General features: G+C 37.3%; 2 protein-coding genes across 2 annotated transcripts in view; one reads left to right on the forward strand and one right to left on the reverse strand.

Moving 5' to 3' along the window:
* Positions 1-383: 383 nt before the first annotated feature.
* Positions 384-15,030, reverse strand: FANCB (FA complementation group B). Its single transcript, XM_075095901.1, has 9 exons — positions 14,920-15,030; positions 13,134-14,172; positions 12,003-12,155; positions 11,404-11,496; positions 7,351-7,479; positions 6,307-6,473; positions 4,246-4,700; positions 2,874-3,111; positions 384-875 (listed from the first exon to the last, which is right to left on the reverse strand). Exons 2-9 carry the CDS (start codon positions 14,067-14,069, stop codon positions 455-457), a joined length of 2,592 nt encoding a protein of 863 aa, XP_074952002.1. The 5' UTR covers positions 14,070-14,172; positions 14,920-15,030; the 3' UTR covers positions 384-454.
* A 100-nt stretch (positions 15,031-15,130) lies between these two features.
* MOSPD2 (motile sperm domain containing 2) overlaps positions 15,131-27,730 on the forward strand; it is a 37,654-nt gene continuing 25,054 nt past the window's right edge. The window contains exons 1-5 of the mRNA XM_075095915.1: positions 15,131-15,280; positions 15,477-15,543; positions 24,463-24,618; positions 25,366-25,452; positions 27,232-27,386. Coding sequence (XP_074952016.1) covers positions 15,272-15,280; positions 15,477-15,543; positions 24,463-24,618; positions 25,366-25,452; positions 27,232-27,386 — 474 coding nt within the window. The 5' untranslated portion in view covers positions 15,131-15,271. The remainder of the gene's footprint in view (positions 15,281-15,476; positions 15,544-24,462; positions 24,619-25,365; positions 25,453-27,231; positions 27,387-27,730) is intronic.

The raw sequence follows: 27,730 nt of genomic DNA on the forward strand, positions 1-27,730 counted from the left end.
TTGAATTTGTCAAACCTCACACTCAAATTATCAGTTAGAATTGGTTGCTTAAGACAGCTGAGGAAATTACCTAAGAGTTCTAAAAAAACAGTTGAAGTTTTACCTGTGTAAACAGATGTCTTTCAAGTTTAATAGGACTAGTTTAAGCAGTACATGCTTGTTAATCTTTTTAAATATAGTTCATTTATAGTTCAAGAAATTTTTTTGGAATAGGACTTATTAGAAAATACCTTAAAAATAATATTTTTGACATCTGTAACAAAAATAATGACTGCTATCTAATAATACTAAATTCTTGCCAAACCAGCTACAAGTCATCAACCAAAATACCAATATTTATCTGTAGAAATAACTGGGCTACAGAATAAAAAGTAATACAGATACCCATGAAACTAAATATTTAATAGTATAATTTTAATGAAAGTTTATTGAAAATAAATTTAGTGAGTAGTTTCTATGACTTGCTCAGTCTCCACACAATCATATCGGTATTAAGCTGGGCTTCTGCTATTTTCAAAGCAATTTCCTGGTAAAGGGCACCGTTCATTGTCCGATTCATACTTAGCGCACACTCTTCCCGTTCATTCCGAAGCAACTTTCTGAATTGCTGAACTCCTTCCTCACTGTCCAGTAGAGCTGCCACAGGAGCATCACTGATTTTCTTGGCAGGGTCATTCCCCCAGGTCAAACTGTTTTCAGCTTTACTTTCTTTTGAGAAGAACGAACTTCTTGAGGTAAGCATTTCTTTTTCCAAAGCCAGTGCTAACTTCTCAGTAAGTACACCTTTGCTTCCACGTCTCAGGAGTTTTACATCACAGTTTGGTGGAAGAACCCTAGTAAGGCTATGGAGGCACTGGAACAAGACAGTCAGATTTCTGTAAAATAAGATTATTATTGTTATTATTAAAGCTACCTTATATCTTCAAAATTCTATAGTGGAAAATAAAACAAAGCTACTTTAAATCAAACAGGGAAAAGCTTACGCTGATTTTGGTTAAGTATTGGGTACTGTACATACAAGAGTAAGCAACAGCTTTCTAATGGTGTACACACTAGCCACTGTATGTCAAGAGAACCGACAATAAGCAATCTTCAGCAACAAATATTCTATGCTAAAATACATGTCCATGATTAGGGTTACATGTGCATCACTTGTTTCTTTAAAGAAGCAATTTATTGCACATGAAGGTCACATGCAATAGCACAAAGGAAATGTGGTGTTTGGTCTACATTTAGGGGCAGAAAAAAAGTCACTTATATTCATAGACTGTCACTAGCAATAGGTATGTACAGCAGGGCTCTTAGGTGTCCCACAGCTTGTCTTTTTCAAATGGTCACTGCAAAGGGAACACTGCCCTTAAAAATCAGACATTCCAAATTATTAAGAAACCATGATAAAATAGTGTTGGTAATCATCAGGGAAACTACTGTCCTGGATACTAATGTAGCATATGACACAGTGTCAAATTCCTCATTCTAAGAGGAATGTAGAATTTGTCCAAAGTGTTATTCACAGATAAACTCCTCAGAAAATGTCTTTTGATGGGGGTGGGCTGGGTGGGGGCAGGGAATCTCAGGGGAAAAAAAAACCCAAACAAACAAAAAACCCAGCAAAACCCCCCAAAAAACACCAAACCACCCACAGCCCACCCACCAAAAGAACCCAAAACCCTAACCGAGAAAACCCCACAAGCATCCTTAAGCATCTAGTTTGCTCACACAGATCAGAAAGGCATTTTTCTTTAAAAACTACATTGAAACAGAAGTACATCTTAACATTGCACTACTTGTAACAGATATGGTTTATTTTGGTTCTGAATGGCTGTGAAAAATAATAGTCTGTAGCTCCCACCTATCACAGAGGTATCCTAGCTGGATAAAAACCCAACATAATAATCAGCATAAACTTGCAGATCACTAACTTAATACAAAATTGGATCAAAAGTGAACAGTATCAAGTAGCCTAGCTTTTCAAGAGGAATCAAAAGTCTTGAGGCTTAAAACTTTGCCGATTGATTTCTTAACCATTTCAGCCTCTCCTCTTACATGAGAGACAGAAATCAAGTCCTAATTTGAGTAAAAGATTGAACCTCATTATGAATTAGAGACTCTTAAGATATATACCTTTTCTTTCTTTTATTTTTTAAGCTTTAACTCTTCAGGACAGGCAACATTTGTCAATGCTGGAGAACTTCTTTTTATGTTGTGAGCCTTATTCACCTAAATCATAAATTATGGCATTATTACTAACTTTTTTAGCATAGTTTAGGAAATTTTAGACATGTTTGTCCGAGAATCTACATAAGAAGTCATGGAGACTCTTCAGATTGATTCCTTTTCAAAATCATGGTAGTTAGGAAATAAATATATCAGAAACGTACAAAGTTAGACAAAATTTATGTTGCAGTACTAAACTACAAAATGGCATTGTAATACATTTAAATTTAGTATAACTTGAGGTTTGTTGTTGCTTGTTTGGCAGCTTTTAATGTTTGCTTTTAACACCCCCTAAAGATTTTTTTTTTTAAATTAACACATTAAAGAAAAACTATTATACTAAGAATAGTGTAAGAAAAATGAATATAGAATTATGATGCAGTGAAATGAACAAAAGAAAATACCAAGGAGATATTAATGGAGACTAGACTTGTTTTTAATACAATGTTCCAGCCTAGACAAAATTAAACAACGCAGTTCGGGTTCTGCCATAGCTCCAATCTGAAAGTAATTCTGTTGTTGCTGATGGTTATTATATCATCATATTGGAAGCCTATCGATTATGATTTTGGCTGTGGTTTGTGGTACAAAAAATAGCGTAAAGATAAAGTATGTATGCAAGATGAATATAATCTACACTTTTTGAACAATTTTACCTGCAAAATAGTGTTAGAACTCCTTCAAATGGATTTTTCAGGGTCCAGTTAAAAACTGTACCATACATATTTCCTGCTTTATGACAGAATATATTGTCATGGCATTCCTTAAATGGTGTGCACTCCATTTCTCCCAGTAACCACGAATTTACTGGAGTCAATGTGTAGTCAGAAGACACAATCTGAAAGGAGAATCTGACAGATACAGCAAGAATAGCAAGTATATCCTCCATGGAACCTGTAAGAAAATACAGTAAAAAGATTTTTGATCTAAATAGTTTGTGTTGCATGCATTAAATGTGCTTAGTTTTTTGGTTCACACTCCAAGTTTTATGTGAAGTGTTTGCACCTCCATTCAGGTGTTCTTTGGAAATTTTCTCACCTAAATTCTTTTAGCTACACTTCTTTCAAGCAAAATAGCTGATTAACAGAGCACTACCTATATAATGAAAGCTCTAAAGATAAATGCCACTTTGAGAAAAGAAGGCTATTAATAACCTCCTGTGATAGTAAGATGATGTGAGCTTTAGCCAATGATACAGCATTAAAGGAAGGAAGAAATTAAAATTCATTGCAAACGATCAAATGGATATTTCTCACCATGAGCAATAAGCCCAGATCAAAAATCAGTTCAGTCAGGAACATTTCAGAATCAAAGAATGGCAGGGGTTGGAAGGGACCTCTGGAGATCATCTTGTCCAACCCCCTTGCTTGAGCAGGCACACCCAGAGCAGGGGGCACAGGAACGTGTCCAGGTGGGTGTTGAATGTCTCCAGGGAAGGAGACTCCACAACCTCCCTGGGCAGCCTGTGCCAGTGCTCTGGCACCCTCACAGGAAAGAAGTTCCAGCTTGTGCCCGGTGCCCCTTGTCCTGTCACTGGGCACTACTGAAGAGTCTGGTCCCGTCCTCTTGACACCCACCCTTTAGATATTTATAAGCATATAATATTTATTAAAAGGAAAATAAGTGAACTTAACAGATGTGTAGATGAGGAAAAGCTTCAATTCCTTTGGTATCATTTAAGAGGTAATACTATGTCAGGAAAAGAAAATGTATCTAATCAACAGCACCTTTTTATAGAAAAAAGCAAGCTTCAGCATTGTGTACTGAGACTTATATTCAAAATTAACCTTTGCAGATATATTTCAGCACCAATGCTAGCACAAAACCTTACAGCAACTCACTTAACATTTTTTCCATTTTGAAAAAAGTTCCATCCTGTATTTCACTCAGCTTTTAACTCCCAACAGGTCTGTGTAGTTCATGTTCAGAGAGACAGATGTGATTACACCTTGAAAACTTAGCTTAGCATCACCTAAACAGAAGAATCAGCCATATATTTATGAATCCAGATTATATCAATCCATTTACCTGTACAGTAACTGTTATCCTTTAGCATCTTTACTGAATATTTTCCATCTGAAATATCTTCCAGACTTAAAAAAATTCTCCCACAGTGTACAGTAATCTTTTTGCTCTCCTGTAAACTATCCTTCTGATGTTTTTGTTTCTTCGCATGTAGAAGAACTACACAACATACACGATGAAATGTCAATAATGGTGCGAGGCTGGTAACAGCAATGACTGTCTTTGCTCCATCCAGCTGAACCCTTAAACACCTCTTAGGAAACTCTTTTTTCAGATCATTCTTGCTACGCAAGTCCAACTTCAACTTTTTCGGAGGAGGCTCAATTTCACACGAGGAGACAGCCAATGCTGAGAAGGCTTTGTTCAGCTTAATGATTTTATTTTGACACTCAATAGTTGGAGAAATTGAAGAGAAGTCTCGATCCATCACTAAAGATAAACTGACATCACTCAGTGACCTGTGAAAAATCCATATAAGATGGCTGCACTCCCAGTTTGTATTTTGCCTTCTGACAAATAACCAGAACTTTGCAGATATATACAGACATTTAAGACTACCATAAACTCCAGTATCATTCCAGGATAAGTCAGACTGTGCAAAGAGTACAAGTCCTTCAAAAGACTATTTCATCTAAGCTTAGTACAAAGATTTTCAAAACGTGGACTGAATTTTCTAAGAGCTTCTAGGAGTTAGATGCCTCATTTCAACCGAAAGAATTTGGATGTCTAATTCACCCAGAAAATGTGAAATATTCCACATAACCCGTGAATATACGCTATGACATTTATAATTTATTTTTAAAGGCTTTTCTTTTACTAAAAAACAGATACAGAAAGCATCAATTCTGCCCTCTTTGAGGACTAAAAGCTCTTCTGATATTCTATACGGTTTTAAAGATATTCAAAGAAAATTGAATGCAGAGAGTAAAATAAAAAGTTTAAAATACTATTACCTCAAACATGCAATTATTTCAGAAATATTTAAAGTACTTAATTTATTCAACACAGGGTTCTTTCAATGAAATCCTAATATTACTGTTTCAGATACTCACAATGAATATTTTATTCTGTCAATCAATTCAGTCTCAAGATGTCACTGACATCTGAAAGTCTTAAGAATGTCTAATTTTCTTTACAGAGAAGTATCACCACATCATAATGCAATCTAAAACATCACTGCAATCTTGCATTAGTAGAAAGCACAAAAATAATCAAAGACGACTTACAAGTGTTGGGAGTGGAGAGAAAGCAAGCCCTTTTCCCTCAAAACACAGGCCTTTGTATACAGTACTGAACTGGAGCCCAGAAGACCTATCTGCTGCTAGCCTACCAGGTAACCTTTGACAAATGACTTCATCTTCACACATCTTTTCTCAACTGTTAAAATGGGGGAGAGGGCAATATTGCTGCTGGTTTTTAAAGAATGGTTCCAAATCTTCTGAGGATTTCTGAAGCTATACAGAAATTAAGTATTTTGTTTTCGAAAACAAAGTCATCATCAAAAAAGATAAAAGAATAAACACTGGAAAGGCAAAAAATCTCTTGCCTCGGTGGCTCTTAACAGAGGCTGTCAAGATGATGAGGTCAACTTTCTTATAAAGTTGTAGCAATCTGGCAGTTGAGAAATAATATACCCGCAGCTCCAGCAGAATGGCCAAGGGGCGTAACAGGTCAGCTCCCTCACAACCACTTGAATGATTTTCAGTGGCATCAATAGTCTTTAAGCTTACCCGAACACAGCCTCAGTTACACTGCTTGTGGGAATATAGGTCAAAAGGTATGTTCTGACTCCACTAAAGTTTACATTGTAACAATGCATATCATAAATTTATGTTTCATGCAATCATGGTTTTTTTAAAACTGTGTTCCAAATTAATTCCCTCCCTGTAAGGGCGAAATGACATAAGTAGTGTATACAACTAGAACTAAGCAATTAAAATGAACAGAATAAACAAATAATTTTGAAGGTTTAAGTATTATACAGCTGATTGTACCACATAAATTACCCAATATATAAGCTTAGCAAATGTTTCATTTGATTGTTTGGTAAATTTATATACTTACAAGTAAAATGATTCAGTTAGTTTTACTCCAACTACCAAGCTGTCACCCACAACACGCTGCCACAATTTCTCTTTGAAGTGCTCTGGGACTTTAGACGCCAATGATGTCTCTTTACTAAGAGAATGAGGAGGATTTTCTACATCATCCCAGAGAGACACAAGACCTTCCTTACAGAAAAATGGGGTTTTAGATAAGTTAAGTGGAGATATTGGTCCTTTTTATACTGTGTTACTTCGTGTTTTACCACAAATGATTGCTGGAAGTGCTTTTAAGATACATAAAATAAAAATCTATATTAACTAGTTTAATCTCTACAACAGACTCAAAATATAGAATTGCATTTTCTTAAAACACATGACATGAAAAGCACAACTTGTCCCCTCCTTGTAAGCATCACGTGGATAAATCTTGAACTGTCATACAATTAATTGTCCAAAGAATATTTAAGGTACTAGAATTTATTTTATATTGCTGCATTAATTGCTCGAAATTTTGTTGTCTAAACCTGGAAAGGGACCCAACATTAACTGAAAGGGAGATCAACTCCATTTCAAGTAAATTAGGAGGCTTCTTCTGAGCAACATATTAAGATAACATTTTCCCAACCTCCACCACCTTTTCAGCCCACAGTTCACTCTACACCCATTATAAAATCAGTCTTGCTTACACAGATCTATGACAGCTCATTTTTTGTAACATGTTAGATCACAGACAGATATTCAATATCTAGGCAGCTGTGCCAATTAAGACTGTACAGTCCCCCTATTTTTTGTCACTAACTCTTTCTTAGAGGTTACTTCTCCACACAACTCAGTTGTCAGGAGGTATTGCGCTAATCAATTTCAAGTAAAGACAACTGAATTTACTCGTATCTACATACATGGACAGGTTTAGGTAACGAACAGACTTAAAAAGCAGATTAATGAGTTTTCATAGTGGCAATCCCATCCCTACTGGTGAAAGTATGAAGTGGTTGAGGGAAGCACCCCCTACAAATGGCTTGGCAGAATTCAGAAGCTATCTGTACTCTCTTCTGCATTTTACCTCTATTGCGCTTGGTAGAATATGGGTTCTTTCTTCAACAAGATCTATTAATGCTCTGCAAGATTCAACAATAACCTTCTTTTTGAGTCTTAAATGCTGCTGTAGCTCTCGAACAGAGGTGCAACCAGCCTGTAAAAGATAAAACTTATTATTAGACTTATGCTTAGGTCTACTCTAAAAAAGTATTGATACTGAAGCTACCAAAACATCTTTTCAGCTTTCCATTTTCATGCAAGTATCACAAGTCAAGATCCTGGTGTTCCTCAAGTAATGCTTCTAAAAAATGTTTGTCAGGCTACTCTGCTGCCAAAATGTAAATCTAAGAATCCTGGCCTCTCAATATTAAGCCTGGAGTTTAAGATAAACATCTAAGGTAAATTTTCTCAAAGTATGTAGGTATTTAAGCCTCCATTATTATTCCTGCTTCACTTTTCCATTGATATCTGTTTCAATTTCTTCTCAAGACTTGTACTGATTATTGGTCAAGTAAATATATTGAAGAGTTGACAGTTTTACAGACAGATATATATGCAGACTGTATCTCAGTTTACAAAAAAAAAAAAAGCATGCCAGCACCAGCTTCTTAGATTTTAAGAAAGCTCCTCAAAAGCTATTCTCTGGAAAGCAAGAACCTGAGAAGTCCAATGCTGCCAAGGAGAGCACAAAGCTCACTACTGGAATGCAAAAACAAACTTCCCCAGCCCCCAAAAAATCAGGATCAATCATAACCAACTGACAAGCCTGAATAAAAAGCACTTCATGTAAACAAAGCGATGGCCTCTGCTCAAGCTGCAATGGCAGAGGGCATTTACAGCAAGTACCACTCATCATAAGTTCTGTAAAAAATTTGACACCTACCAAGCATCGTAAATACCAGATTTTAAGCAATAATCCAGTGCCAGACTTGAGTCAGGAGACGAAAAGGAAGAATTAAGAACAAAGATGATTCTACAATACCTTCCTAATCAAGGTCATCAGAATACCAAATCATTACTTACTTCCATTGGTGAGCAACTCCTGAATGAACAACTGAGAAACAGAAAGCAAATGGGGAAGCACAGACTGTGAAGCAGTCAAAATGGCCAAATATTCACTGATGTATGCTTGCTGACCAATCTGACTTTTGCAAGCCCTTTCTCCTCATAAAGCAACACAAGAGAGAGACCAGAAATCTACCCCATGGCAAACACAAGACTGGGTAGTGCCCCCCATCAACTCTCTCTGGAACAAGAGACACACACATCCTTTCTGCCCTATACCAAGATGTACTGCGAAACAAGCATCAGCAGAAGTCACAATCTTTGCACCGTGAAACTAAGAAAACAAAACTACATCACCTTAAAATAGAAAGTAAACATCAACATAAAAACAAGGCAGTCCAGAGCCAAACACAATAGAGCTGTGGGTAAATCCAGCATGAATAGCAGAACAGATGAATCACTGTCAAAAGCAAAGCCAATTAAGGCAGAGGCTTAGCAGTAAGTAGAACAGCCAAGTGCTCTGACACATTGAAATTGAAGTTGCAGTATTCATAAATAAATAAATTAATACCCATACATACAGAGCTAAAACTACTGATCCAAGAACTGTGGCAATTTTACAAAGGCAAGAATAAGAAAACGAAGATACACAATTTAAAAGACTAAAAAACATCAGGAAAAACAAAGGTAAAATGGGAGAAGTAGAAAAAAAAGCCACAAGGAAACATAATTCAAAGATCAATAGGCTAGAGCTGCTCACATGGTAAATAACTGGTTCAATGTTTTTCAAGTGACTAAAATCCCTTATGAAAAAATATCAAAAAGTAAACAGGCAAATCCACAGCAACAGACGAAAAACTAAATACTGAAAACTTACACTAAGAATCGTAATAAACATCAAATGTACGGAACATTTCTTAAATAATTTTCTACCCATCACCAAATCAGCATTATCAGAATGAGAGCAAAACAGTTAGATGTTGCAGCAACTCAATAAATCAGCAGTAAAGATTAAAGAATACCTGCCACAACACAGGCAAACTAAGTCAAAGGAAACCAATTAATCATTTGTTAAAAGAATTTGGCATTATAATCCTTATAAAACTGTTAAATACTTGGGGGGAGAACAGGACATTGGACATAAAATGACACTTCTGACTTATGGTATTTCTGCCAGTCAACTAAAACCATGACAAACCCTGTAACCTCAGCTGTTGTAATGTAACTGCAGCATTCTGCCAAAGGAGGCAGATACCACTGGGGTATCAGAAGATACCAAAACAAGTGTTAAAGGAAAAAAACCTTCAGAGGAGAAAAGACTGGATTCAGGCTCAAAAGAACAGTTCAAAAATGCAAAGACTGATATATTTTTCAATTTCACTACCTGCAAAGTGTAACTTCTATGGATTACTGTGTGTAACTTAAATGCAGCCCACTTACATGCAGGGGACCATAATTCAGTCCTGCTGAAGTTTTCACATGACTAAGAACAGCTACGCAGATGTGAAACAAGAGGTACACAACAGAGGTATGAAAAAGGGCTGCATCTGCTATTTCATTTTGCCCTAAAATACAAGATTCCATAATGACTGATGAGACATGATTTGATTACAGATTTCCAGATGACCTGAATTTTGATGACAAATATCAAGGGGCACCACTCCCAGGCTAAATAACATTTGTAAATTCCCAAGCTAAGCAGGATCTGTGAATTATTGCATCAAAACAATCATCGGATGACAAAAACCAGCAAGAGTACTTCACTCTTCAGGGAAGCATACAGAACAATGGAGATCTCAACAAGGATGCAACAGTATGGTTCAAAATATCTGCACCTACTTCCAAATTCATCCAAAAAATGTGCAAAATGAAGAACTAAAAGTGCAGGGTTGGAAGGGACCTCAAGAGGTTGGATATTAATCACAGTTCTACTTTCTTGTGCCTTCCAGGAAGGAATAAAACCTGTTGTCCAGTGTTCTCCAAACAACAGCTTTTATCTTTTACAATATGTATAATATCTCTTTAGACATCTCTTTTGTAATTAGAAAGGCTTTTTCAGTCTTTCCCTAACGTGTCATACTCCTCCCTTTCTCCCAGGACTAAACTTTTGCCAGTTAATATGCTTCATTTTTAAAAACTGCCGCAATATCCTACTTAAGTTTTCACTAATCCTCAAATGATGGTGGTAATTACCTCCTGTCTCACTTAAAGCACTCTTAGCAAACTAACAACAGCCTCACATCATTGAATCAATGAGATTTATGCTATCTCCTAAAGTTTTGTTTTTTAATAATCTTCCTATTTTGCCAATTATTGCCTATTTGGTATAGGCCAATGCATAAAACTGCAAAAGAACATCTTGAAGAGGATGCTGGGTGTTTACTAACAGGATGAAAGGTAGAAAGACAGGCAATTATATATTCCTATTGATTACTTGGACTCTGGCAAGTTCTCCCCAGCTTGTTTTATAAATGATGCTAATTAAAAGGACACACAGAGCTTCACCTACTGTATTTTGCAAAATTATCCTTATAAAACTGCTAATAGCAGGAGCAAAAACATCAGCAGGTGGTGAAATAACTGTGGTCACTAATTTGGACAAAAGTAAGAGCCAACTTGACTGAAGTTTGTGGACAAAGAAACAGACCGTAACACACTATTTTCAGGATTAATTGCCACTCATCGGCACTCACTGCGAACATGGCATTACACCATCTCAAAGTATGTAATGTGGAGAAAAAGAAGTAAACGTTCTAATTTTATTAAACTGATACTTAAACATCTATGAGTAAAATTACTGTTATGAAGCTTTGACAGGATAGGTTCCGCATTATTTCAAAATTTTAATTAAAATTAAATTAGACCCTTCCAATTACCCAAATGCATTTTTAACAACTGTGAGTACTGAAACACAGACTACCACTGATTCAAGAACAGATAATTAACAATGTTGTCTTCTCTCTGAACCACTTCTCCAATACAAAGAGTATCATTAACTTCACCCTTTAGATAATGTAATGATACAGAAAAGTAATTTGGACAAAATATGGAGGCAGACCTACAGAGTACAAACCTGTAATCTTATTTTAAGGGCTTGGACAGTAAGCAAACCATTCTCTTGCAATCCTTCTGCTGCAGGAACATCATGTTTGTAATTAATATCACTCTAAAAAAACAAAACAAAAGCCTGCATTAATTAAAAAGCTGAAAAGAATGTACAAGCTATTATACAGCATTATAAAAATCTGGGGGAAAACACAGAAAACCAGCAGAAACACAGTACGCATTTTAAAAGAAATATCTTCTGAAAGCAATTACAGTTTGATAGCATATAATGGAAAGACCCAACTATGAGAAGATAATTAACAAGCACTATGGCCTTAATTAAGAGTTCTTAGCCAAAAGGTAAGCAATGTAGTAAACCCTTTACATATGTGAAGCATTTTCAACTGCATTAGTTTAATTTCCAAAAAATATGTTGATGCTATCAAGGAAGTAGAACAATCTTTTCAAATATCTTACAACAGGGTGGGGAATATCATATTCAAACTTCGGAGCATTTCACAGCTCACATCCAATTTCACTTTGCACCAATACTTTAATGATTTGTTGAGGTTTTCTTAATTTAGTAGGCACAGACTAAGTAGCTGAGAAAAGGCAAACTCAACTTACTGCATAGTTGACCTCTCCAAGATCGGTTATTTTGAATGTACTTAACACGTCTGTATTGGGTTCATCCTTAAAAATCAGTAACAGTTGCTCACTTCCAGAGCCAATAAAATCATCCACTAGAACAGACTTTACTTTTTGCCATTTGGAAGCCACCTACAGTAGAAGAGGTTTTAAAATACATATATTTGAACAAATCCTGTACTTGAGATTTCATTTTGGTGAAGCTTGCTTTTTATCAAGAGGCAGCCAATTCAGGTGTGTGGAATACAGTATCTGAAGACATTTCAAGCTCTCACTCTTACTCCATCATTCAGAGCCTATGTAACTCTGGGAAAAACTAGCCATTCCTCTTTAGAGATTACTTTCCAGAATACAGGCAGCAGAGGAGATGACATTTCAGTGTACTCAAACAGCTGAGTAGCTAAATGTTGTATCATTTATTTAGAACCAGTAATACTTGAAGATCAGATAAAGACATTATACCTTTGACATTCAGGAAGATCTTTGTTGCATTGCATACTTAAACATGCTTGAGAGGTAAAGACAAATTTTTACAATAATGCTGACGACTAAGTAGGACAAACTCACTTCCTGAGTTATGTAAGTCTTCTTGACAGGGTATTACAAAATCCTAGCAGTTAACTTTGCCTCTCCTGACTTTAGGAAACAAAAGCAAGGCCGCCTCTTGTAATTCTCATGAAACAATACTTTTTGTTACTAGGAAGTGAGACTGAAAAGATTTTTAAACTCCAGTGAGAAGTTAATGCTTTGGAACGATATCAGTTTACTTTCATTTTAACACAAATTATGTAGGCACGCTCATAACTATCTTCTAACTTAAAGTTCTCATACTATAGAAGTTTTCAATTAGTAACAGAAGGTTGGCTCAGATCCATAAAACGTATTATGAAATAACAGAATCCAGGGTTTATTTTCAGATATATAAGCAAGCAATGAAAGCAAAACAATTTCACACTTTAGACAGGTTATTTTAATAGAAGCAGCAATAACAACAACAAAAAATGTATAGAACTTAAACATGCAGCTTTTCAGTTGCAGAAACTTCCAATAAGACAATATATACAAAAAAAGATGCAGTAGAAAAAAGGAGCTGTTTAAAGCCACAAATACCTGTAAGCTGTCCCTCCTCTGTACAACACAGATATTTCCGGAGGCAAAAGACACCATAAATAGCAAATCATTGCTACTGGTTACAGCTGGTTTTACTGAACATGGATTCTCATACGGAAGCTCACAAACACCTTTAGGGAGACCATCCTGGAACCAAATAAGCTGATTCTTGTGGGTTACAGCAACAAGGGATATTCGGAGCTGTTTTTTCACTGTCTCATTCTTGCAAACATAGACAGAAGACACCACTCTGCTGTAAGCACGAGGCATAAAGCATGTGCCAGTGAGCATTTTTTGTGTTTCAATTGCATATCCAAAGAATTCACTACCCCAGATGGCTCTGTCTGAAGTGGAAAACTCATCCTCGTCTTCATTCTCTGGCAGGCAAGCTCTTCTTATCCCTAAGACAACAGTACCTTCATCCTCAATTTCGCCTGTCCACACAACAGAAGAGAGCTGCACAGGAGCACTTAGAACCATGGAGGTGTCACAAGAGATGTAGAACAGCTTGTTGGCATGCCTCCACAAGACTGAAGGGCCAGCAAATAACCTGATGTCTTCTTTCAGCTCATAATCCAATTTAAAATGAAAGGACTGCTCAAATTGATTTGAACTGTGAAGCAACAATAAAAGGTATTTGACAACATTGTTTTGTTTTTTCTTTTTAACCAAAATGCAGGGAAGAATAATCCCTGTTCTGGAATCCGTTGTGCAGCTACAACAAATTATTTCAGTTTTGAAGTGACTGGCACGCATGCTGAATACTCCAGAAGACTTCTGAACAAACAGCTTAGTGTCTCTGTTGAACACCATTCTTCTGACACATAAATTCGTTGTTTTATCAGCTGCTCCCTCCACATGCTTTGCTTTTGACAGCTGAAATATAAGGACTTCGCCATTGTAGGACAAGAATTGCTCTTGCTCACCTGGAAGCATCTTTATTTTTATGTATATTCCTCTACAAGAAAACTGTATGTGCCTCCATTTTTGTCAGGATTATGTCTCTGTGGAAGTTTTAACCTATCTGGATGTTTTCCATCTACAAAAGTGAACAACAAAAAATTAAATCATTTTGGGACCAGCTGAACTGATCTCTAAGAAAAACTATACATTGCAAAGCAATGACATAGGCTATAAATTGAAAATATGAGGCCAGTATGTGCTTTAATCTCACAGATTAAAATGAAATTAAACACCATTGTACTGAAAGATTTAAGTAACAGAAACATTTCAGAAATGCATTCTGCCATTTATTTACCAGAGCATGAATTCGCTGCTCATCGATAACTACACAGCATAATACAAATTGAAAAAAATCATACACGCACTGTTTGTGCAACTGAATTGAAGGTGTCGGTTTCACAAATACACTGCAGTGGACTGAAACAGTGCTTTGAATTCCCAAGTTTAAGAGCCTTCACTCAGGTATAGGCTTTACTAATAAATAAAATTCATTCTTAGATCTGTAAAACCTTTTTAAGGAGAGGACTGCCTGAAGAAGAGTCCAAATATTTTGCCGCCCGGACAAGCCCGCGGGGACCCAGAGCGAACCGCAGCCGCCTCACCAAGTTTCACTCAATTTTCGGGGTACGAAGCGACATCCCGCGCCTGGCCCAGGCGCCCCGGCGGGGCTGAGGGGGACCGGGCAGCTAGGCACCGCCGCTACCGCCCCCGCGCTCCTCATGGCCCCGGCCAGGCCCCACCGCCCCCATCCCTCCCCGAGAGCCATTAACAACCGGCCCACAGAGAACCAGCGACCGCAGGTTCCGCGTCGGCAAAGCCTTACCCGGCTCCCGAGGGCGCCCCGCTCCCGCCCCAGCTTCGCCGTACGGCTGCCGAGGGGGTGGGGGAGGGAGGAAGCGAAAGGAGCGCGCGCCCGCTCCAAAACTCCCGCCACAGGGGGAGGGATGACGGAAGGGGAAGCAGGGTCGGGGACCACGCCCCGAGAGGGGGCGGGGCCGGGAGACGGGGTGGGGCTTCTGGGTTTGCTCAGAAGCTCTGGAGAGGCGGGGCGCCGGGCAGGGAGGCGGGGCGCCCCGCCTCCTGCTGGGGTCACGCAACGCCTCCATCCCGTTTCCCTCAGTCCCTCGCGGGCCCAGCTGCAGTCGTGCGGCCGTTGCGGGCGGCGCCGCCGGACCATGGCTGAGGTGGGTCCCTGCCCTTATCCTCCCTCCCTCCCTCCCGGCCGGCCTCCCCTCCCTAGCCATCCCCTCTCACAGGCAGCAGCTCGGGGCCGGGCGGTGGGGAGGACCGGGCCTCTCGTACAGGTGAGGGGCTGGGGCTGTGTCGGGCCCCGGCCTTTCCCTTCCTTTCACGCCCCTCCCGTTTCTTGTTTCCCCTCAGCAACGGCAGGATAAGACCGCGCTGGTAAGCGAGACTAGGCGGCGTTTCGAGGCGGAGTATCTGCCAGGTGAGCACCTCGGTGGTGGCTGGGGGCGGTGGGCCCAGCTCCGTGGACGTAGTCCATAGGGCTTGCCCGGTGTCGCTTTTTCCCCGTGGGCTTCCTGCATCCGCGGTTTCCCGGGTGAGTGGGTGTTTCTGCCTTTACTTCGGGTGGCCGAAGCTACCGGGTAGGGGTGGTGCTCAAAGCACGATGTTTTCTCTGTTGGCTCTTGCTGTTCTCTTCTCTCTTGGGCAATAAGGCATCTTGGGCAAAGGTCTGTGTCCTTTTGACTCACAGTTACGTTTGGCTGGCTGTAGTGTGGGGTCTGGGATGCTGCTGTGCTTGCTGCTTTTTGGGCATAAAACATGGAAGAAAAAAAAATTAATTCTGGCCTCAACTAGTTTGTCAAGGAAAAGAGTTGTTTTTCTAGAGTAACTTGACCTTTAAATTCATGCTGGCCTTAATTAAAATTATGGTGCGTGTTCAGCTCAGTTCTTAAGTGTAGATGCTTTTAAACTTGCAAATAAAGGCCAGGAGGTGCTGGGGGTGCCTAGGGGGAAGGGAATACCAGGATAAGCCTAGAGGGGTTTCCTTTCAAGGTTGATTTGCATTGCTTATGATGGAAGAATATATAGTAGTAGAGTATGCTAACAACTGCAGTAAGCAGTATGTTTTATTATGACTGCCTAAAGGCTTTCTATTAAAAACATGCTTCTATTCAATTTTTAATGCAAATACAGTAAGAGCCCGGTAGTAGGAGTTGCGTGTGCCTCCTTTAATATCAGCCTCGACCCTGCAAATACATGCCTTGCTTTGATGTTCCTGACCAGAATTAGTGAGGTTATCTAGTTATCACTTTCACGTAAGGCTTGCATGCTTCTGTGACTTCTTAGTGATTGGCTATCGCACTTTTCATGCAAACTTTGAGGGTCTTGAGAGTGATACAGCTTTGTTTCGTAAGGTTGCCCTGCTCACTTTTACAAGGAAATTACTTTGGCCTTGGTTAGAGATGACCTGTATTTCTGGCGAGATGCCAAAATTATTGCAATAGTGTCTTACCGTTTGATGTTTCTATGTGAATACAACTCAGACTCAGGAGAGTGGGGGATCATCTTAAATTTTAAATTCTTTTGGCTGTTAATGTTTTCAGTTATTGTGATATTTACTTATTATAGGTGATTAATCTTGCTTTGTATTCTGTTATCCCAACTTAAAGTCATAGAAAATTACTCTGGAAAACCTAGAACTGCTCTGGGACAGTTGCTGCTGAAAGGGAGTATTACCTTTTCAGTTGAACTATCCCTTAGAATCTACGAATTCCACAGGTTTCTCTAGTTGTAATGAAATCTCTGTTAGGCTGGTTCTTACAACCATTAAAATAATTGAATGCTGTTGCAAGGTAACCTGTAATCCTATATACAGTATTTTGAACACATTTTCTCAGGAAGCCCACTTTTGGGTCATGATTTAGGGCTCTTAGCCCTTTCAAGAAATAGGATTAGCATTTTTTTGAGTTGAATTCTTAAATCCTGTCGAATTTAGGAATGCCACAAGCAAATTAATGCTGTTATGTCCATTTCAAGTGTGAAAAACACAGGTGTTTAGTTTTATTGTTGTCCATCAGCCTTTACTGTTTATGTTCTAAAATGTATTCTTTATGCTTCTTAATTGAAAAGAGGTGTGGAGGTGTATGTATGCAGGCACCCCTGAACATGTGACTTTCTGTGTTCTAAAGGTACAAATGATTGCTTCATATCCAGCAATTTTAGTCTGCTTTCAAAACTAAAAGGCGCTGTAAAGGCACACTGATACTTTCTGTGACCACACTAAGCTTCCATAGAATTGTGGGCCTCTACAGAATGAACCTAATTCCATTTAGAGATGAGCTTCGTGTTAAAATTTGAGCAAAATTTTCAGGTAGTTCTGTTTCTGGGGGGTGCAGCTGCCGCTGTTTTATTTTCCCTCTCAGTAAAACAGTGTTCCTGATCATTCTAGAAACATGGTTTTGTATTACGAAAGGGTTCTTCCATGTAATAGAACTCATAGTTACATGGTTTCTCCCCCATGCAGTGGGAATTGTTAATGCTTACAAATGTTGTGATGGTCTTGCAGTAATGTTTATTTTTGTTGTGCAATGAAAACTTAGAGGGCCTTTGAAATCCTGCTTTTTTTGGTTAAAATTATCTATTGGCAGTATACAATTTTAGATTAAAACAGAAAATACACAAGTATGTTAATAGCTGGTTCAGAAAAATATAATATTAACTGTGGCATGTAACACATGTTGGAATATTTCACACAAAAGTTACAACCAAGTAATATATTACAGTCTTGACAGCTTTCAAGGTAGGATGGGAAAAGTTTTGTTCAGCAATTGAAAGCACCAGAAATCTGTTTTCTGAATTATACAGTTGTTTCATTTATGCAACTAAATCAAAGAATAGTTTTGATAGTAAGATACAGTTTGGAAAATACAGTGCCAGAGAACCTTACTGGCTCATTTCCCCGAAGTTTGCAAGAGGACTTCCTTGCTGAAGTTGTTGAGCAAATGTGGCTATTGAGGGGCTTCTAGAAGGAGAAAGCTTGGCCATTGTGCAAGCTTATCTGCAAAACAGTGTTTAATGCTAACTGAGATCTTGTGGCTGTGTGTTTTTTCTCTTCAGTTTTCTATTTCTATTTTTCTATTCAGTTTTCTATTTCTATTTTCTAGCTGTATTTGAAAGACATCTTCAGCTCTCGTGAGGAATGCATATCCCTAGTAACTAAACCCTTTCCATTTCAGTATTGGAAATATGCTTTTAAAAAGTTGCTGTTAGTCCAGTAGACTAGCAAATGCTGTCTGATGTGGTAGGCTGACAGCACTTTATCTTTGCAGTTTGGGACCTAATTTCTGGTTTGTCTCTTTGGATTCTTTGTGAGAGTTAGTGATGTAAATGATTTGGGTGGTGTGACAGGAACAATGAAAACAAAAGATTATTTTCTAGTACTGACTGGTACTAACAATGTTTTCTAGCAAACAGTCTTGTCTTTTTATTCAGTCCATTTTCATTCCTTTGAGGATTTCTAAAATTAGCTTTTATTTCTCGGCTGTTACTTTTCATTTTAATGTTACAGTGGAAATAATTTATAATCAAATCTTAGTAGATTTTTTTTCATGCAACAAGCCTTTTCCACACGTCCTTTTGCATATTTACCATTTCTTATTGCCTGTATTCCCTGCCCCATTTGCATCCTCTTCCTTCTGCTTTAGGCAAAGCTGAACTTTCAGAAAAAAGATTTTGCAAGAGAGCTTTCACACTCCAATTTAAAACATTAAAGAAAGTCATGATGAAATTTAAGTCAGTAGCAAAATGTGTTTTGTTAATTATATTGGCCAACTGCAAATAAAGTTTTAGACATATGGGGCATCCTCAAAAAAAACATAGCAATATGACTATTGTAGAAAACTCTTAAGTTAATGTTTTCAATACCTGCTTATGTCTGTTTATGCTCTGGAAAAATCTATTTTCCCTGATCTTGACTTTCAGGCTGAGAAATGCTGGAAGGATAAGATAGGAAACATATGGATAGGGTAAACCCCATGCTTTTGTAGAAAGCTATGTGATATTGATGCTTGAGCTTTCTACTGAAAGTAGTTTTTATTGTCACTGAGAGCATTCAGTCTTGCTAGAAGTTTAAATTTATCACATCTTATGGAGGCAGATATTTTAAATGTTTATTGTCCCTTGATTTTGTTGAAATAACTCCCTATTGGGTAGAAATAGTTTTTCCTTAATCCTTGTCCCTGTGTGCCTACTGACCTTCTTAAATTGTTTTCAGTCTTGCTGATATTCTTATCTAACAACTGAAGGCGCACCTACACCTGCATGGCTGTAGTACTTAGCTTATGTTAGGCATCAACAGCCAGTTAAAATGGGTTTCCCCTTTCTAGCCAAGGTCAGAGGAGTAATTATGACCAGTTCAGACCAAAGACTTCTTGGCTGAAATAGCTGAAGGCAGTAGTTAAAGGGAGAGACTTTGTGTAATGGAACACTTGACATACTTTGCAAAGTTGCTTTTTCCAATTTTTTTATACAATAAAGTGTTGTGGGTTTTTTTTCCTCTTCTATTCAAAGGTATGTTGTTGGTATCCCTGCTTAGGTTTGTGTATGACTTGTTCTGTAACACTTTTCTAGATAAGAACAACTCCTTTCAGGAAGAACTCTTACAGGTTGTGAATTCTGAACTTTTGTGGATTATTTTAGTGTTGGACTGCAGCAGTGCTGCCTGTTTTCCAGTCCTGTAGTCTTTCTTCTATATTCTTGTTGAATGTTTTCAAATTTCTGTTTTTCCTAAAGCATGAATGCCAGAAGAAAACAGAGCACTGCAGCATTGGTCTTCTGGTAACGTAGATGGCATTGAAAAAAAAATGTGAAGTGAAGGGATGTTAAAATTTGGGCATCAAAGAATTTGATGAATTCTACCTCTCAGTGTGTTGCAATGAAACTTGTGTTCATTTAGTTTTGCATGATTCTGGAGTCTCTTTCAGAGCAGTTGTCTTGTGTCGTTCAGGGTCTTCTATGTTGGAAGATGGTAATTAAGTCAGAGTTTCGCTGTAAGTTTCTCAGCTTGAAGACAATTATTAATAGGGCAGAACGTGGTCACAGAAAGAACAGAGCTCCTCACTTAGGCAAGAAAAAAAGGAAGGTAAGTAATAGGAAGAAGCTGCTGTTCAAACGGAACTTTTTCTGTCTTCTCCTCGTCTTCTCACTTAACCCCAAAGGTTCAATGAGGAAATGAAAATAACTATAAGTAGCTATTTTAAAAATAAGGTTAAATAAAATGGTGAATTTTGAAATGATTAAAGTTCTGTCTAAGACCTGGTCAGTCTTCTTGCTCACTCAAATTTTCCTGAAGGCCTTTTATCTAAGGGAATGAAAAGAGCTCATTTTGGCTTCTTCTCCTTGCTGTTGTCACTGTTATTCCCTCATACTTAGAATTTGGTTTTAATGCTGTCTGGTAAATATCAAATTTGCTAAGCAGGTTATGCCTTCTCTTGTTGTTCTGGATCTGAGTCTTGATTAGTTTCTATGCAGCTTACTGGTTCAACAGAAGAGTCTTGCAGCATCCCAGTTTTGCCTCTTCTGCTGGCTGTGGAACTGTTCTGGGATGCAGTAAGGTTTGACTCTTTTGGGCTGAGGGACAGTTGTCTTAACAACAAAATGTTTCACAAAAGTCTGGCACTGGTGTTACATTTGTGGTTTTCACTAGCTCTTTCTGAACAGAAATAGCTGTGAATGCTGTTCCTTGTGTTATTCTTGAGGCAAGGGGGGCGTGTTCCAAATACCTTATGAAATTCTGTTTGTTTTGGACTTAATTATAGAGATGTCTGTGTCCCTGAGTAGAGGGTGACTAAACTTAGTGTCTGGGCATCTTAGTGGCAGTTCTGCATGTGTGAATGAACAGGTGCTTAATTTTCTAGTGAGAAAAGCATCAGTATATGTTTACAGATATCCTAAGTGGAGCCTTCCTAATGGGCTTGGAGATTGTCCGAGGTAAGATCCTTCAGTTTATAGTTTCACCTGAATTTCCATTTGGATGCCCCTCAACTTCTGTTTCCTTTTGACCTAAAAATTGTTCAGGATGTGTTTAAATTATGTGTTGAGAGTACCAAAGGTCTAATTTCAACTAATTCTATTTTGACTCCAGGAATTTCTAATAATCCAGTAACTGCAGTCAAGTGTACCATGAGTGATTTAAAATTAGAAACATTCAGATTATTTCACAGCATAGTTTGAAAACAAGTTTCCAGATGTCTGTAGAATTATGGGAAATGCACAAATTTGAAGAGGAATTCCTCCTCTGAGTTGACGTACTTTCAATGACTGGATTACCAGAAGGACTCCGGCAGTTTTGTATCACTCTGTATGTGTGAGATAAAACACCTTTCTTTTGGGTTCACGATCTCATTCTAAATTTATTTATTTTGTAGGAAGAATTGCATAAATCAGGTAAAGTTAAAACAGTAATCAGTACTGCTGTTGCTCTGTCAGCCTTGTTAACTTACTTGATTGTAATACCGGCATTTTGCAAAGCAAAATTTGACCAGTTGTTCCTGTTTTACTGTGTGTTGTAGTATATATGTAAATTCAGGTTATATGCGTCCTCTTGTTAAGAATTTAGTTGCTGGAGAGAAGAAAAATAATTTAATATTTTTTTCAACTGTCCCTATCTGAATCCAGGTGGCTTTTCATTTTGATATTGAAAGTTTGGATAAAACATTTTCTCCATTCCTCTTTAATTTTCTCAAAATAGTCATAAAGTTAAATTTCTGGGTTTTAAATATTATCTAAGTTCAGAGTTTGGGAAAACTTTTTAGTGGCCCAGAAACGTGTGTTCTGAGGCATGTTCAACGTGATGATATCTGAATGTTTGTATATTATTGCTTGATACAGCATGCATTATTCTGTCATTCTGACAGTTCTGCTCTCAAATAGATACTGAGAGCAAGCAGAGCCTCAGAAAGCAGTGTGAAACGTTTCCTGTTAATTTTTACCTGGTGGTGTGTTGTTTTTCTCTTTAATGACACAGTACTCAAATCCCTTATATAAATAGGATATATATGGGACTGATCTCAGAAGAATACTTGGCTGATTGATTAGCTGCAGTGACTCTTAACTAGAAGCTAGCGTGTGCTAGAGGTTATTAAACCAAGTTGAAGTAAGGTAGCTCATGCACTGGAGACGTGTAATACTGATGTTGAAGTAAAACTTTGCTCTTGCAAAACCCCAGTTTGCTGTGGCTATGAGTAGCTATAAATGGAGTGATGAGTCAATACACCATATTGAATAGACCATAGCATAGAATAGCTAATACACCATGTGTAAGAGAAGCCAGTGCTTCTCCTAACTTCAGCTGACTGTGGATGTGCCAGCTTAGTTACTTACTGTAAGTCACAGCATCCCTGAAGGGCATTTGGCTTGGAATGCGTGTTACATAAAGAGAGGCTGTGGAATCTTTCTAACCTTTTGAGTATCTGTGACTGAAAAAGGTACTTAGCGACCTCTTTGAACTTGGAAGTTAGCCTTGCTGTGGGCAGGAGTTAGGACTGAGGTGACCTGCAAAAATCCTCTCCAATGTTAGTTTTTTATGATTCTAACTTGAAACTAGGTACTATTAGTGTTTCTCAGACAAAACTGTCAAATCATAAATCATTGGGGGAATAATTAAATTTCAGACAAGCAGTTGAGACTTTACAAAATCTAATACCCAAAATCTTTGCAACTTGTTCCCTCTGTGGTTGACCTAGAGCCACAGAGAAGTTAAACAGCATTTCAGTCTTGTGCTGAGTGTTCACTTTACTGGGCTTAGTCAGAATATAGGGAATAAGCTGTCTGATGCAAGCATGGAAATGATGAGAAAAGGAAATGAGAGAGAGTTTTAGTGGACTAAAGGCTTTTGGGCAGAGAGGAGCAAGTAGGAGACTTAGATTAAGGAAAGTGAGATTTGACTGTAGGCTTGACTAAGGAACAAGGTAAGGTAGTGGGATGGGATCAAGGTAAGGAGAAATTTGAAACCTAATGAAGAAGGAACTGAGTAGATAATGTATGTGAGAAGCAGTCGGATGTGAAGAGATGCATTGGGGGAGTGCAATTATAATAACTCTTAGTGGATTGGTGCATTTAAAATGGGTATATTCTTACAGTTATATCAACTAATTTGTGACAGAAAACAGTATAAATTGAAAGGCAAGTAAAATAGGTCGTATCTTTGCATGTAGGCCAGTAAAACTAAAAATATTAGCAGAATTTAATGGTGTCTTTTTCTTAGTGTCTGATTGAAATATGTATCCCTAAAGCATCCAGTCACAGTTTTAAATAGTTATTTTAATTATGATGGCCCTGAAAGTAGTTATTTAGAGCTTATTGCTTTTGACAGAGGAATAGTCTTTCCAGTATGTGAAAATTAACATCTGTTTTATTAACAGCTGGTCTTAACTTTTTTCATGCTAATAACAAAAAATAATGTGACTAGTTTAAGAGCTTATGGTTTTTTTAGTAGTTAGAGAGATGTGTATTAGCATCTGTTGCTTTCAGAAGCCAGTTTCTGTCATGGGCTCTTACTACATTGCAGTAATGCAGATTTCCAGACAGAGGAGCATTGATCTGAAGACTGAGCCTTTGTGCAAGCACAATAAAATGTGCTACAATAAAAAAGTAGGTCTGCTTAGGCATTTATGCTTTACAAGCTTTCCTGTTTATAAAATAATAATAATAAAAAAGTAAGTAGCAGCAGCAACTCCTGTTTCATCTGAAGTACTTCCTAAAGCACGTTAACCCATTGTCCTGTTGCTAATCCATTTCAAGAAGAGTTTGAGACTTGGGGGTTTTGTACGGCTTGAGTTGCTTGTAGTTTGTGTTCAGTAAGGTAACGATTTGTAATAACTGTAGAATGTGTAATCTTCTTAAAGAAAACAATTTTGTTTAATTCAATGATGTGTAGTTCATGGTCAAAAGTAATAATTTTAACGTTTGTTCCCTGACATTTCATTGACACGCTGATGCCTGTAAGCTTGAGAACTCAAGCTTGAACTAGGGATGCTTAATATATACATTCATCAGTATGCAGATTCTTAGACTATATACTAATTTATGTTAATTATAGAAACCTGTTTTAGAAGAATTATACCTGCCTTACACACACCTTCTTGTTTTTCTAATGTTTTTTCTTTGTGTAAGAATCACAGAAAATATTCTTCTAGTGAGAGTAACCTTGTAGTGTTCCTAAACATCATCACAGTAGATAAGTGCTTTTAATAATTTTCTTATGCTATGCTTTGTCTGCTTAAGTTAGAGACTGCAAAAGAAATCCTATGTACCTAGTAAATGCTTATATTGAAACTTGACATGTCTCATTTTCATGTTTTCATAGCTAATGCTATATTCTTACAATCAATTTATTTGCTAGATAAATCAGATAAATACGATTCTAGAGATGTGGAAAGACTTCAGCAAGATGATAAATGGGTTGAAAATTATCTAATTTGGCGTCATGATATTGTGGATGATACATTAAAGATGATTGATGAAAGCTTTCAGTGGAGGAAAGAATATACAGTTAATGGTAAGCTACGCTATATAATGATTTTGATCATGTATGTTGCTTTCCTATTGCAATACAACTGATTTCTATATGTAGTTTCATTAAGTACCTTTTAAAGGTTTTGTGAGTACCACAGAGAGCTGATCAAGAACTTTCCTACTCTGATTAAAAAAAAAAAAATTAGAACTATTCCTTTTTATGTTTACCAGTACTGTCTCACTGTTTTGTTGTGGCTCCATTTGTCTATTGAAAGCTTGTTTAACAGGAAGGAAGGTAGCTGTCTCTTGTTTGGTCTTTGTGCATTTGTTAGAGTGGAGTCCTTAAAAAAGCAAGCATCAACAAAACACAGGGCTCTGTTCATAATAGCAGCACTGGTCTGACACTGTAGGTAGAGTAGATCTGTTGTTTGTGCTGTGACAATCTTTGGAAGATGAGGTTTATCTACAGGACTTCACAATCTGAATTAAAGGATAGAGCGAGAATGGCTGCAGATATAAGCAAAAATAAACATCTGCAGCATTTTTTCTTACATCAATTTCTTATTCTTATTTCTTCCTAAATAGATCCTACTCTACAACATGAGAGGAAGAAGGTAGCAAAGATTTCAAATGAGTTCAGTATTTGCATTAGTTTAGTAAAGGCCTTGGAAAGTTATTTAGAGAGACATTTTTGTATTTTGTTAGACTTCTGCATTTTTCATTACTTCTATTAAGTTACAGTGTGATTATTGATATGATTACTGAAATAATCTTTCATTTGGCTTTGCAGACTTGACAGAATCTGTCCTTCCAAAGTGGTTATTTGAAAATGGTTCTCTCTTTCTGCATGGATATGATAAAGAAGGCTATAAATTATGTAAGTTGCACAGAATATAATATCTTCCATCATTAATAATTATCTTTTGTTCCCAGCATTATAGTATATATTTTGAAAAATAAACGTTTTAAAAAGAGAAGTAGGTACATATTGGCAGCTGTTTTTACTAAAAATGATGAGAAGTTGGTAATTTGATTTGAGTATCTCTGAATCACAGAAGTGGAATGAGGAAACTTTATCAGCAGTTTTCAAAAATCTTTTGAAAGATTGGAAAGAATCTTTTTTGAATTAGGATAAAACTTTATCCTAATTATAATGCAGTTTTTAACTTTCCTGCTGAAGTGCATTGTTTCTGTATCTACTGCAGTGAGTGTATGACTAGTATAAATGTTCATTATTACAGTGCATTGTCATTGCTTTTCTAGCAGCCCACATTGTTTACTTGCAGTCGTTCACAGGAGGTCTGCAATAGTTTGCTTGTTTTATTTCTTTTTATTCTGATATCATTGGAATGTTCTGTAACAGCTGAGAATTGTTGGTGAATGAACTCTCAAGTCGGGTAAATAATGGTTTCTGATTTTATTGTCACTGAAACATAACTAACATCTCAATTTTCTATACCTGAAGTGTTCTTTCTGTGAATGTTAATTGGGTCAGAATATCTGACTTGGTATGCAAAATCAGATTGTATCATAGTTAAGAGTTCCTGGTTAGTCAACATTTGAGAAGTGTGTTTCTTGGGCCGCATGCTCCATTCTCATTTTGTTATGTAAAATAGACATTTTAAAGTATAAAGTCGTTCTTCAAAAATTATTGATTACTTTCACAAGAGTCCTGTTTTTTGCATAGGGGTATCTCTTTGAAATTCTTAATTTACAGCATCTAGTTCATATGCTATGTTTTAAAAAAAAAAAAGGTTGTTTCTTTACATGAGCCATAAAATATTATTTATTTGCAATTGGAAGTAAAAGATATGGAGAAGAAATCTGTTTCTGAGTAAGACTTCCCAAGTTTCAGAGGGAAAAATATTAGAGTATATTTAAAATTATTTTCAGGGGTTGTCTAGTTTTGGTATTGTAGAGGTACCAAAAATGAAGGCTGCTCTTTAAATTGCTGCCCTGAAGAGTTCTTCTATCACTTCTTTGTATATTCAGTAATTTGGTTTCAGATGTTTTTATAAAGTCTGTAACTTTGAAATATGCTACTTTTGATGGAAAAACTTGTCTCTGCATGGCTCATTTCTTATTCCAGAAGGGTATGATTGGGCTTTCATCTAGATAATGTTGCTCATGATCTGGATTTTTTAATTTTATTTTAGAAGGGTTCATTGCTTTTTTTTATATAATTCATAATGTGTATATAAATGGTTTTTCAAAACACATCAGCTACAGTGCTGTAGGAAACTTAAGCAGGAGAAACAGATTTTACAACCACAACAATACTTACAGTATTATGTTCTGCATGTATTCTGGGGACCATGTGATTTAATTTGAAATTATGAAATAATAACCTAGATAAGAAGTAGTCTTTAAAGACATGAAAAGTATTTTTCTATTCCACTGTTTCTTCTGTGCTGTAGTTTTTTCTTTCCAATTTTTGGAAAGTTCTGGTATAAAAAATGTGGGCAGGAAAGACGGGGTCTGTGGAAAGGTATGCAGTTGTTTTCTGGCTGTTCAATGGCCTCAAAATCAGAAGTGTAGACTACAGACGCAGAGATGTTAATATATTTCAGTGCATACTGTATAGTTATTAGCATAATGTTTTTTGTTATTTTGGATCTGTTGTTTCAACTTTTGTGCGTGTTTTTCTCCTCACAAGTTTGGTTCAGAGTGAAACATCATACAAGAGATCCTAAACAGCAACTTGAGAAAAAGAAACTGGTAGCTTTTTGGTTAGAACATTATGCCAAGAGAGATCATGGAAAGCCTTTAACAGTGGTGTTTGACATGGCTGAAACTGGAATCAGTCACATAGTAAGTATTTTTATTGTGCTTTTCTGATTGCTTTCTGAGTTATTGAACCTGTGTCCCCACAAAAATGGGAGTCCCTGTGCAGTCCCTGACACCTAAATAACTTAATTGCTCACGTCAGTGATAGGTAGGGCTTCTTCCCATGACATGAGCAGTTTCAAAAATCTTTTGTTACATATTAAACTTTGTCTTGTACAGCCCACTGAAAACTTGCTTTGGTGACTGAGCCAAAGTGACTATATACAGTAGTTGCTAACCAGCTTGGTTTTTCAGTCGTCATGGATAAGAGTAGTAGAACTTAGCTTTTAATCACCCAAAAGGCAATAGGCTGAGACATCTTTTATTGT

The sequence above is a fragment of the Phalacrocorax aristotelis genome, chromosome 1 (assembly GCF_949628215.1).
Source record: "Phalacrocorax aristotelis chromosome 1, bGulAri2.1, whole genome shotgun sequence".
Lineage (NCBI taxonomy): Eukaryota > Metazoa > Chordata > Aves > Suliformes > Phalacrocoracidae > Phalacrocorax > Phalacrocorax aristotelis.